At 39.9% G+C, this 12196-nt stretch overlaps 2 protein-coding genes across 2 annotated transcripts; one reads left to right on the top strand and one right to left on the bottom strand.

The window, feature by feature from the left end:
- Positions 1–135: 135 nt before the first annotated feature.
- naa20 (N-alpha-acetyltransferase 20, NatB catalytic subunit) lies at positions 136–4931 on the top strand. The gene is made up of 6 exons (XM_084377380.1): positions 136–228; positions 745–769; positions 1025–1115; positions 2571–2706; positions 3354–3499; positions 4585–4931. Exons 1-6 carry the CDS (start codon positions 176–178, stop codon positions 4668–4670), a joined length of 537 nt encoding a protein of 178 aa, XP_084233506.1. The 5' UTR covers positions 136–175; the 3' UTR covers positions 4671–4931.
- crnkl1 (crooked neck pre-mRNA splicing factor 1) lies at positions 4856–12184 on the bottom strand. Its single transcript, XM_084377378.1, has 14 exons — positions 12024–12184; positions 10866–11018; positions 10469–10560; positions 10061–10219; positions 9702–9868; positions 9051–9229; positions 8704–8874; positions 8426–8617; positions 8145–8204; positions 7876–7956; positions 7028–7267; positions 6746–6847; positions 6420–6668; positions 4856–5488 (listed from the first exon to the last, which is right to left on the bottom strand). The coding sequence occupies exons 1-14, from the start codon at positions 12069–12071 to the stop codon at positions 5039–5041; spliced, it is 2343 nt and encodes a 780-aa protein (XP_084233504.1). The 5' UTR covers positions 12072–12184; the 3' UTR covers positions 4856–5038.
- Between the last annotated feature and the right edge of the window lie 12 nt (positions 12185–12196).

The raw sequence follows: 12196 nt of genomic DNA, 5'->3' as shown, positions 1-12196 counted from the left end.
GCCACCAAGTATAAATACACATTACACATGAGATTGCCTTTTGCTCTCGACATTGATTTAACATGTAGTACCTCCGCTCCAGCAGGGGGCGCTGCTCTTTTTCTTCTCGCGTTTTAAAGTAAGCGGAAGTCTCTTTGCCTCCGTCAGGTTAAAGGACACAGAGCAGCAAGCCAAGATGACAACATTGAGACCGTTTACCTGCGATGATTTATTCAAATTCAACAACATGTGAGTGAAATATTGTCAGTTTCACCATACAGATTATATTCACGAACCAGTCGTCTTGTATTTATGTGGCAGAGCTATGTGTACATCCTGTGTTTGGGGGTGCAGCAGCGTTAGCAGGCTAACCAGTGTGGCCAAAGATGAGGGCTGGCTTGAGAGAATGCTGTGCCGAACTCCCTTTAAAAAAGTAGAGAATGTAGGTGTGCGAGTGTCATCGGCAAAAGGGATATTTATTAATGTTTGACTGGAATAACCTGCGAATCCTTAGTATCTCCTGGAGATATCGGCACACATTTAATCAGCCAACTGACTGTCGTTTCAGTGAAAGTTAAAATCTGTTTGCCGACTAACCCGAGCTAGGTAGCTAGGTAACTTAGTACCTCTCTTAGCTAGGTAGCTAATGTTAGCGTTAGTAAATAAAGTTGACTAGGAAAACATATAACTCTTCGATTGATTTTGGTTTTTTTGTGTCTTCATAAAATGCATGAAACTAACTAATGTCTGTGTTTTGTCCAACAGCAACCTGGACCCTTTGACAGAAACTGTATCCTTCAGCTATCAATGTCAGCTAATCTGTCATTTATTTTCATGTCGTGAATTAGTTTTATACATCTCACATGTCTCTGTCTCTTGGTCTGGCATATTTCAGCTTGACAACACTTAATTTAAGTGAGTGAGTGCATCTGATAGTCTGTAATTGCTGCTGCTGTTGAAACTGTATTTAATACTGCTGTTTCTAATATTAGTGTGTTTCATATCTAAGAGCAGTCTGTAGTTTTCTTTGACCTTTGACCTCCAGTATGGGATCCCATTTTACCTGCAGTACCTGGCTCACTGGCCGGAGTACTTCATCGTTGCTGAGGCTCCTGGTGGTGAACTGATGGGCTACAGTAAATTCGTCTGCTTTGTCAGATTTAAATTATTTTATTGTTTAATATGGTTGAGATCGTCTTTTACAAGAAATTTCCCTTTCATACATTTACATAACAGCCATTTCTTTTCTCTTTTACAATACAAAAATATACTTGAACAGATTCCAGATAATGTTTTCATCACAAGGAACCTGCTGCTTGAATAGCAGTTTTTATTTTCAATTTGGTGCACATTAATCTGAAAAGTCCTCTGGTGCATTTACTGTAGTTGTTGGTGGGAAGCACGGAGTTTGTAAAAGAAAATAAATGTCCATACCTGTCCTCATACTGTCAAGACTATCAAGAATTAATACAGTAACAAAAGCAAAATTGAGTAGTGTAGACTTTTAAATGAGTCACACTGTCCCTCTGTGATGATGATAATAATAATGATAATAATAATAAACTTTAATGTATAGCACTTTTCGACACAGGGTTACAAAGTGCTTTACAGAACAAGTTAAAAACAGTACACACAGTCAATATAAAAACAAGGAAGCATAAAATAGTACAACAACAGTCAAGATAAAAACACAACATGGATAAAAACAGAGCATATAGGACCTGATAACATAACAGAGTATATGATAAAAGTAATAATAGCAGGATAGAGGGAACATGCCAGGAAGAAACCAAGTATCCTCAGTGAAATAACCTTCACGTGTGTTTGGGAAAACGAGCAGGTAAAAAACTGAAATTTCCCTACAACGTTTCATTTGTTTCATGTGGCCATGGTCACATGGTAGGGCGCACACACAGTACATGCGACAATAGCAAAACAATAGCTAAACAACAAGATATTAACTAAACAAAGGAAGGACAAATTATTCAATAAGCACCTAATTTATAAATAAATGAAAGAGCTGACAAAAAGACAAACATTTTGAAATATTTCTCTTTGTCACCACCTGCTGGTCAGTTGCTATGATGACATATTAATCATAAAGAAAGTCTCAGTGTAAACACCTCTGGGTGCGTCTTCACACCAATTACTATTTCATTCAAGTGTAAAACATTTGCCATGTGTGGAGCTGTTTCATGGAGGACAGTTTGACACAGTAGAAAAAGTCTAGGTAGTCTTAACTTTAAACAAAGATATCCAGACTCAGGAAGCCTTTATCGTCTCATCTAAATTGTTACAAATACAAGACACAATTCATGTGTCGATGAAACAACAGATTATGTTGAAAATTAAGGATTATATTCAAATTCAAGCATATTGCTGGCCCTGAAAACAAAGCAATTGAAATTTCTGCATTTTCACCCTGGCCCTTGAACAGATGGTTCACGTTGCATATGAAATGCTCTTTAACACTAATTTACATTACAGCCACACATTTACTACACCAAAACTCAGCAAGGTGGTGAAGGAAAATATAACTCTCTGTGAAGCTCGTGTGACTCTCTGATCTCACGGTTGACTCTGTTTTTCAGTCATGGGGAAGGCGGAGGGATCTGTGGCTCGGGAGGAGTGGCACGGGCACGTCACAGCTCTGTCTGTCGCCCCGGAGTTCAGACGACTCGGCCTCGCCGCCAAACTTATGGAGATGCTGGAGGAAATCTCAGAGAGGTTTGTAACATCACAACACATACTGGACTGTAACATCTGCAGCACAGGCATGACAATTATTTAGAAATTAGATAAGTGTAATGTTAGTGTCACAGGAGCCTGTTCCAATTCCAATTCCTGTTCAAATTTCAAGGTTTAAATATGCAAATACTGAAAAAAAAATTGTATAAATTAGGCAGAATCTGCATTAACATCTGGCTGTTTGTTTGTGCTGACAGCTGGTTAACAAAAATGTGTCCAGTCCCTAAAATTTAAGTATTTCTTTTAGGTGAAAATTTGATTTTGAGTCTAAAATTTGAATTTGCATTTTTCTAAATGTGTCTTTTCTTTCAAGTCAGGACTCAACCCAAATGAGCAGACTTAAACTGCATTTCCTGGGCATCAAAAGATTCACACAGCAAAGGAGATTTAATGCATCTTTATCTTTTTATATATTAATACACATTATCCCCTTTAATTTCTGAACAAGTAATGGGTTTTCATAGGTTGTTTGTAGCTTAAAATTTGTTAGTTTTGATGTTTTTATTCTGAAAATCATCTCCAGACCCGAGAGCAACAGATGTTGTTGTTGGCTCAGTGAACAGCTGATGACTGAAGTTATTGCCTCATAAAAACATGTTACTGTGACCTTTATTGTCATCTTGTAGGAAGGGCGGATTCTTCGTTGATCTCTTCGTGCGAGTCTCCAACCAGGTGGCGGTGAACATGTACAAACGTCTCGGCTACAGCGTCTACAGGACGGTGATCGAGTATTACTCAGCCAGCAACGGAGAACCTGATGAAGACGCTTACGGTGAGAGCAGCTCTCAAAACAGAACCAGCAGATATTATACGATATTACCTATGAAAACTACAAACTGTCCCAAAAGGGGGATGCTGCCTGTCTAGCAGTGGGTAGGTGGCCAGGCAATGGATATAAGTTAATGGAGAATATATCATAAGCATACAATTTTGTGGTATTTGTTAGCCAGCAAGCTAGCTAGATGTAACAAAAAAAAAAAAAAAAAGTAGTGTGTGATCACCTGTATTAGTTTGTTGCATAAAATACAGCAAGTAAAAACAGTGGCATTTAAATATTCAGCATCTAAAGGGCCAGTCCACGCAAATTGCGAGACATTTTTCCGACTACCCTTTGGTAGGATCAATCTTGCAGATAGTTTTGTTTTATTTGCAGAGGTTGTAAGTTGTCAGTCTGAGCTTTCTGCTGACCTGATACAGTGGAATCTTGGAATTGATGCCATAAGCTACCAACACTTTCCTTAAGAACTGGTATTGAAGAAAGTCTCTGTAAAAGCTCTTCTGTGGGTTTTAACAGGGACATTTTCTGCAAAGACAAGCAGCTTTTGAGGTTTATTTTTAATTTTACCTTTGAGAAGTTTCAGAAAACCTGACAAATAAAACAGAATCGACCTGCATGGACAGGTATTACTGAAGCTAAACTAATCTTTACTGTATTTTTGATGAACCGACCCCTTATATGACTTTCAATTACCAAACTAACTCTGGACGTGTATCATAAGCAAACTGTGCAGCACATTTATTTGTCTTAGTAACACAAAGCAGCAGAGGGCGCTGTTGCTCCACACAAACTGAATTCAGACTGGGGTTGCAGTCAAATAATCAATAAATGTAATTCTTTGCCTCTTCTCCCTCCTTGACCTCGATGTAATGCATCATAAGGTCAAGGAAAGATGTGAAGAATTAATAAAAACAACTGCAGTGCTCAGACAATTCAACTGCATTTACAGTAGGACTGCAAGGAATAGAGAATTCAAACAGCTGTTGTGGTCATTTCACTCAGTTAAGAACTGTGACGAGCAAAAGAAACTTCAGCTTAGTTTTTAAGAACTGACAGTTTGTCTTGTGTCCTTGTTGCAGATATGAGGAAAGCTCTGTCCAGAGACACAGAGAAGAAGTCGATCATCCCGCTGCCACATCCTGTCAGACCAGAAGACATTGAATAACAGTAGACTGTGGCTCTCTGCATCCTCATAATCATGTTACATTGTACATAAACTGTCACCATTTCTCCCTGCTTTTTCGTCTGAGAGCCACTGATTGTACAAATTTTACTTCCATTAACAGTCGAATTCAGTTTCATTTCCTGTAAATTTTCAATCAACATTTAATTGAGAAACAAGACAACAGGCGAGTTTGACTTGATGTTTTTTTGTATAATGGCACAAACAAAACATGGTAATACAATAAAGACTGTTCGCTCATGAGCTCATTTTGTTGTTTGTGGTATAAAACAGATCAGTAGAAAAATCAGTCCAGGATGAACGTCGCTCCTCTCGTGTCCCTGAGCGGGGAAACTCTTCTAAACATGAGTTTAATCTTTATCGTCTTCATCTCCACTCTCGCTCCGTTTCTCCTCTTTCTCTTCGCTCCGGCTTCGTTTCTCCTCTTCCTCTTCGCTCCGGCTTCGTTTCTCCTCTTCCTCTTCGCTCTGGCTCCGTTTCTCCTCTTTCTCTCCATCTTCATCATCACTGTCACTCTCGCTGCTGGTGCTGCTGACGTCATCGTCTCGATCATCGTATGTCGCCTCCTGTTCTGTTTCGGTCGCAGTGTTTCTGTCGGAGCCGTTTTCCGGAGGAGCTGCAGGCTCGTCAGAGGGTGATGTCGTTTCATCCCCTGGAGAGGTTTCTGGATCCTCCTCTGTCGTTTCTACTACCTGCTGCCTCTTCCACATCTTCGCCATGGCCAGCAGTTTGAGGTTGGGCTGGTTGGCTGCATCTTCTGGGAAGATGTAGTCGTAGTACTCCTCCCAACCTGCGTCCGACTGAGAAAACAAGAAGAGATTAATACCTGGGATTGGCTCCAACTCTTTGCTAAATAGCTTAATATTGAACTGACTGATCAAGCTCGAGTTCAGTTTAATATTAAGTAAATTCAAAAACATTTAGTGCAGTTTTCTAAAATCAAATATGCTTAATTGGCATGGCATTATAGAATAGTGCCAAAATATTCTAGATTCAAGATTCATTTATTTTATCACTTCACAGGGTTGTGAAACTAGATGAATTTTGCTGCTCCGATAATAAATTAACTATTTTTTATATTGGAGTGTGGAGGCTGAGTTAACGAGTCTCAGCCTGAGGAAAGAAGAAGCTTCCAAAATCTAATTATTCCCCCATCAGATCAATCCAAGATTATATATTCACACATTCCATCTTGGGAAAACCTTTGTCTTTTGAATAAGGAAATCTTTTGTTAAATCGTCTACCTTCTAAGTTCATAATCACTTAAGAGACTGTTTGGTGCTGTAAAGTCATGAGTAGATTCATTTCTATTTTATTTATTTGACCTTGCCGTCCTGTGCTCACACGGCAATTAAACCCCTGGCATAGTAAAGCAAATACTCTGAGATGCATCTTTATCGTTTTCCAAGTTATTTAAATTAACAAACAACATTTAATTGAGAAAATAAATGGATAAGCTTCAGACTAACAACATAAAGAGTCTTGAAGAAATCCACATTTTGCCCTGAAGAACTACTTATTTATCAAAAACTGTTAATCAGTTTATACATAACAGGACTGATGGAAACAGTTTTCTACGCTGTACATGTTTCAAAGCTAAAAAGTCTAAGATTTAAAAAAATGACTGGAAAAGAACAAGACCTCCAGTGTAAAGGACTTTCTGCTGTCTGCTATCTTCAATTTGACATCATAATGCTGTGCTATAAACCAGTTCTTCTGTTGAGCTCTTACCCCGTCCTCCGCAGTCAGCTTCCTCCTCTTCTTCACCTTCTCCGGCAGCAGCTTCCTCACTCTGTCCCTCGTGCTGTCGGATCCGAACTCCTTCTCGAAGTCGCTCCAGGACTCGAGCAGCATCAGGCGCTCCTCCTTCTCCTCGCAGTTCCTCAGGCTCTTGTTGGCCTCCTCGAAGATCTGCCGGCACTTCTGCAGCCTGTCGGGGCTGTCGATGGACAGCTCAAACTTGGCGTAGCTGATCCAAACCTGCATGAGAGGAAGTTTTTAAGCATTTTGTCCCCCATATATTCAAGGGACACAGAAAGCTAAAATGTTGTTCTCACCTTGACGTGCTGAGTGCGCTGGAGCAGCCTTTTGTAAAGGTTTCTGGTGTTTCCAAACTCCTCCTGCTCAATCTCAAAGTCAATGTAGGACTTCCACAGCACCTGTAAGATAACGGACACACATTTTGAAATGATCAACAAATGAATTTCTATGTGCAGAACAAACTACGGCCTTTATGTAGAAGCTTAAACTTGTTGGTCTGAGTGAGACCGTCTGAGCAATGCAGTAGTATGTCTTTAGTCAATAATAAATGGTTATATGAACGAATATGCAGTCAGTACCTCTGGCATGTCGAGTCGCGGTTGTCCGATGGCGAGCTCGAAGATGCCACGGGCTCTCTCCGTGTCTCCCAAGATCGTCTCCAGCTCAGCAAACTTGATCCAGGTGGTGCAGTTCTCTGGACTAAACTCCAGGTATTTCTCATACAGCTTCCTGCAGCGGTCAAACTCACGCAGCTGCAGCTCCAGTTCAATGTAGCCCTTCAGCAGCTTGTTCTTCGGACATTTACCGATCGCTGTACCCTGAGAGGAGAAACAAAAGAGTGGAAAACACAGGTCAAACTGAGTTCATTTGCAGAAACTGTCAAGTTCAAGTTTCTTAGATATTGAGGAAACTCATACCTGTTTAAGCATCTTAGCCCAGAGTAAAATTCAAGCACTAAATCAAAAATATCACGTCTAAATTTTTACTAAAAAGTCACTTTCTTTATTTTACCTGCTGTTCATTAACTTCAACTTCAATAAATGTACTTTTGATCGTCTTGATCATGGTTATTTAATGCTTTATAATTTCAAAAGTAACAGTCTACATATGTTTTTAATTTGTGTGTCAGTTGTTTCAAGGTTAAATAAGCCATGACATGACATGTTTAGCTAGTTAAATAAGGGAATAAAAGAAATAAATGCTTCAGTTTGGGAACATTTATGTAATGTAAGACAGCTAATATCAAAACAGGTAAACTTGTTATTATAAACCTTTAGATTGACAGTCCATGAACAAGTATTCCACTAGGATGTTATTTCCAAGTTTATTCCTTTTTTTGCGCTGGTCTCCATGTTGATCTAAAAGTATGTTATAATAAATTTATAAGCACATAATTTTAAAACTCATGAGTTCTGCTGAATCTTACCATGACCCTTCTGGCTCCCTGCAGGTTCTTCTGTCGGATCTCAAACTGAGCGTAAAGCAGCCACATCTTAGCAAACGTGAACTGAAACGAAAACATGACACACGATTATCACAATCTGAGTAATAACAGTACCTTGACTTCAACTGTTATATCAACTACACCAGCATTCTGTTTACATTCAGAGACACCAGTATTGTATTTATTATGAGAGAAACAACAGAGAGTCAGGACTTATTCTAACAAAGTGGAAAATCAAACATCCAAATTACCTTTTTATGTGGGATGAGATCCAGACATGCCTGATACACCTGCCTCGTCCTCTCAGGATCCTGATCAAACAATAATAAAAGTTTATTCAGCAAATTTAACAGAGCTTATTGTTGATTTAGTATCTGTTTTTCATTGTGATGACATCTTAATCAATTTGAAATTAAGCTGACTGGCTGAGAAAATGACTGAGCAGGTCAATGAGGAATCGTATAATAATTGGTCTCTTTAGGTAAAATGAGGGCAGTTGTTGATGATGATGAAGAAAAGTAACTGAACTGACCTTGACCTCCAGCTCTTCGTACAGAGCGTAGTTGATCCACAGGTAGATGTATCGTTTCCAGTGTCTCTTCTCCTGGATGGGGGGCATGTTGGCGATGGCTCTCTCATAAACCTCTCTCACTGTGTCTGGGTCAGCGTCGTTCTCCACCAAGCGAAGGTAATCAAACCAGGCGTCGTAGTTGTGTGGGTTTGCCTGAGAGGAACAGAGAAATGTCAGTGATGAAGACAGGAAGTAACGTTTACACCCACTGGTCAGACTGTTTTGCACCCACTAAATACCTTGACTTCCTCCTCATACTGGAACCTTCTCTTGCTGACGATGACGTCCTCGATACCTCTTCGGTCTCCAAACTTCTTCTCAAACATGGTGTAGTACTTGAAGAGCTCCTGTGCCTGGTGTTTAGGGATTCTGTCCAAAGCGTACTTATAGATCACCCGAACACGTTCAAACTGTAAAGGAAGGGGGATCTTACAATCAGAGTCATTCGGCAAGCACAAACAATGTAAGGACAAAGATATAAACATTTTTAATAACTCTCCAGCAGAACAAGAAACAAAAGGACTGAGGCTGTAATTTGAATTCATACAGTCTGTTACAGGTGAGTTTTGTACTGAGCTGCACAAACCTCTTTCTGTGTCTCCTCAAACTTGGCAAAGGCCACAAAGAGGTTTTCGTCCACATATTCCTCCCCGAAAAACTCCACTGCCCTCTCGTACACCTTCCTGCCATGGGCGATGTATCCGTGCTTCTCTTCAAAACGAGCGTATTTGATCCAGTTCTTCACTTCAGGGTGAACCATGACGAGTGCAGAGGAGTTAAGGAATTTTTACATGACAAAATAATATCATCCAAAGGTCACAAGATGTCATCTACTGATGTGTCTGATCAGAGCAGACAAAATGAAACATGACTGGTATGAACTGGAGGTGCAACAAATGATCAGCATGAAAATGATCATATTGACACTTGTGTTAGTAACTGCATTATACATTTTACATAATTTGCCATGCTATTTTATTTAGGGTATTTTATTGTAAAGCACTTTGGTCAACCCTGGTTGTTTTAAAATATATTTTATAAATATTTAATATAATTTGCTGTGTTCTTATCTTGAAGGTTTTATGAATAGTCACTTTTCCTGTTTAGTCCTCGTTGCTGCCGTCTCCCTCTCCAACATAAACATGAAGTCACAGAGATGAAATCTCTCCTAACACCACCTCCTCTCAGTAGTTTAATCCTCCCAACACAATGCATTAAAACGCAAATAAAAGGATATATCGCTCATATATGGTGCGGCCTTTGTCCACTTCCTTGTAGCGCAGCTCAAAGTTGATGTAGGAGTGCCAGGCCTGCTCCTCAGGCTCCCACTCCATCCAGCGCTCAAACACCTGCCGGCAGCCGGCCACGTTTCCCAGCATCTCCTCCATGTATGTGTACTTGTACCTTTAACAGGACAAACAATCAAACATAAATAAAGTAGGCAGCAGATATATTGATAGCCATGTCATAAAGTAATAATAGGCTACAAGTACAACACACTAAAGATTCTCCATCTGCCCTTTTAAGCACACAGATCGAAGTGTTCCACTTCCTGTATTTTCTAATGTAAGCCGGAATTATGAATTTCATTCATACCAGAACTGGTTGACTCGTGGGAGGATGGTGATGGCTCTGTCCCAGATGTTGCGGGCATGGTTCACCTGACGGCTCTTCATCTCCATCTCGGCATACTTCAGCCACAGAGTGATGTTGCGGTGATCGACGTCCAGCGCTCGCTCGTAAATGGAACGAGCCCTGAAAAAAGAGGAGGCAGCGATGAGGGAAGATCAGCAGAGAAATTTCTGCTGCAACAGAAACTCTGTGTAAAACAGGCCAAAATTAGCTGCAATATCACATCAGATTTTTTCTTCTTTCTTTTTTTGCCAAAATACTGACACCCTCAACATGAAAAGGACTTAATGCAGCATGATGCAGAGGTTCAACAGTACTGACAGCTGTAACACTTCTGAAATGTTGCAGTAAAATTGACTTCAGGAACATTACCTCTGGATCTCCTTTAGGCTTTCCTCCCATTGTGCGTATTTGATCCAGTTACTGATGACAGTTCGATTCTTTCTGATGTTGTCCTCAAACCCCTGAAAGAAAAGACAACAATTTGACGAAAAGTCATAAAACAAAAGTTTTCTTTCTAAGGGTTCATTTGTTTCTGTTACATTTTTGCTCTCGTTTAATTAAAGTCATAACACGAGAATTTGAGTTAATATGAGTCTTGGAATACAAGTATAATCACCTGATCTTACAGCTCAGACTTTAAAATATGGTGTATTGGACAAGTATTGATACTATAACTGGAGAATCTGATTTGTTTTGATCAGATTTCACACTGCGCATTTTCATCAGAACAAGCAGTCAGTGGAGATAATGACATGTGAGAACATACCTTTCTCTTCTTGAGTTTATAATCATTCAGCTCCTCTTCATCAGTGATCTTCTGTTTTGGTGGGGGTGGCAGAAGTTCGAGCTCCCTCTCTTTGGCTTCCCTAAGCAGCTGCTCAGCAGTGATCTGAACCTCTGCAGGAGCTTTATTCTTCACCTGAAATGCGAGGAAAAAGTCATTTAACATGATGTTGCTCCAGTCCTGAGCATTGTGTTTTGATGTTTTTCATGTCGTACTGCTGAATAATTCAGTTTCTTTTTATCCCTTAACATAATGATCTCGTGCAATAAGTTTTCAACACAAAACTTAGAAGAATAGAAAATGTTTCATGACTGTGTGTGTGTTTCAGTACTATAGCAGAGAAGGAAGGAAGATGTATTTAATAGTGTAGTGTACAACTGGTTCTATGTACCATATGAATGTTCATGTAGGAGTGGATGACATAATACTTGATTTCTTAATACACAGCTATATTCAGGTTCAACACCATTATCCATACGAACAGTTATGTTTACAGTAAATTATAACATTTTATCATTTTTTCTGTTCTGATGGGTGCAAGACTTGACATGTGGGGAGCTTTAAATGTGATCTAAACTTGTGTTATTTGATCTTTTTTTCCCCTAACGAGTGTGTATAAGGTGCCTTATGCGTCCATGTCGGCTTGGCACTTGTATGTGCATGAAAACAAACCGTTATTACTACGACTATTAGCACTACCATTAAGTGTTTAATATGGAGCCAAGTCAGGTTATCATGCTTAAATGCTAAGTCTAAGCCTACCAGTTTGTCACTTACACAAAACCAGGAATAACTACACAATATAGGATTAAAACAACACGTTTAGGCAACCCCCCAAAAGCGCAGCCTGGTGGGGAAATACAACGTCCTTAGTTAGCTTGTGTGTGAAAGTCAGCTTAGCTGGTTTTCGAGCTCATGTGGTTTCCGCCTGGCTAACTTTAGTACCCTAAAATAACAACTGTATGTGTATTCGTATCCGATGTTTCAGATTTATGAGATCTATCCTTGTTAGAAAGCAAACACAAGCGTTATCTGGCGCTAGCTCGAGAAGTTCGCTCCGTTCAACTTTAGCGCTAAATGTTAGCATTAGCTTAGCCGAAGTCAGCTCGTGGCTCCTGTTATTGAGTTTTGGCTTCTTACCTTCGCCACCTTCGGTATCCGCTGTTTGCCCGCCGCGGTGGACGCCATTTCGCCGGCAGGTTAACTCAAAGTTTTACCAAACTTAATTAAAATGTTTCGACAACAACACAACTGTGAGTGAAACGTTTCGTTCACATCCACCGCCAGCCACCATGACAGTACCCAGCATGCCT

The sequence above is a fragment of the Pagrus pagrus genome (assembly GCF_965226575.1).
Source record: "Pagrus pagrus genome assembly, chromosome: 16".
Classification (NCBI taxonomy): domain Eukaryota; kingdom Metazoa; phylum Chordata; class Actinopteri; order Spariformes; family Sparidae; genus Pagrus; species Pagrus pagrus.
Note: the sequence above shows the minus strand (reverse complement) of the source record. Positions and strands in the feature narration are given on the sequence as shown.

Coding starts and splice junctions, on each gene's coding strand:
- naa20 (XM_084377380.1), top strand. CDS start 176: ATGACAACATTGAGACCGTTTACCTGCGATGATTTATTCAAATTCAAC. Junction 770..1,024: donor TGGACCCTTTGACAGAAACT/GTATCCTTCAGC, acceptor TTTGACCTCCAG/TATGGGATCCCATTTTACCT. Junction 1,116..2,570: donor TGGTGAACTGATGGGCTACA/GTAAATTCGTCT, acceptor TCTGTTTTTCAG/TCATGGGGAAGGCGGAGGGA.
- crnkl1 (XM_084377378.1), bottom strand. CDS start 12,071: ATGGCGTCCACCGCGGCGGGCAAACAGCGGATACCGAAGGTGGCGAAG. Junction 10,220..10,468: donor AGCCTAAAGGAGATCCAGAG/GTAATGTTCCTG, acceptor CTCTTTTTTCAG/GGCTCGTTCCATTTACGAGC. Junction 7,268..7,875: donor AGGGAGCCAGAAGGGTCATG/GTAAGATTCAGC, acceptor TTCTCCTCTCAG/GGTACAGCGATCGGTAAATG.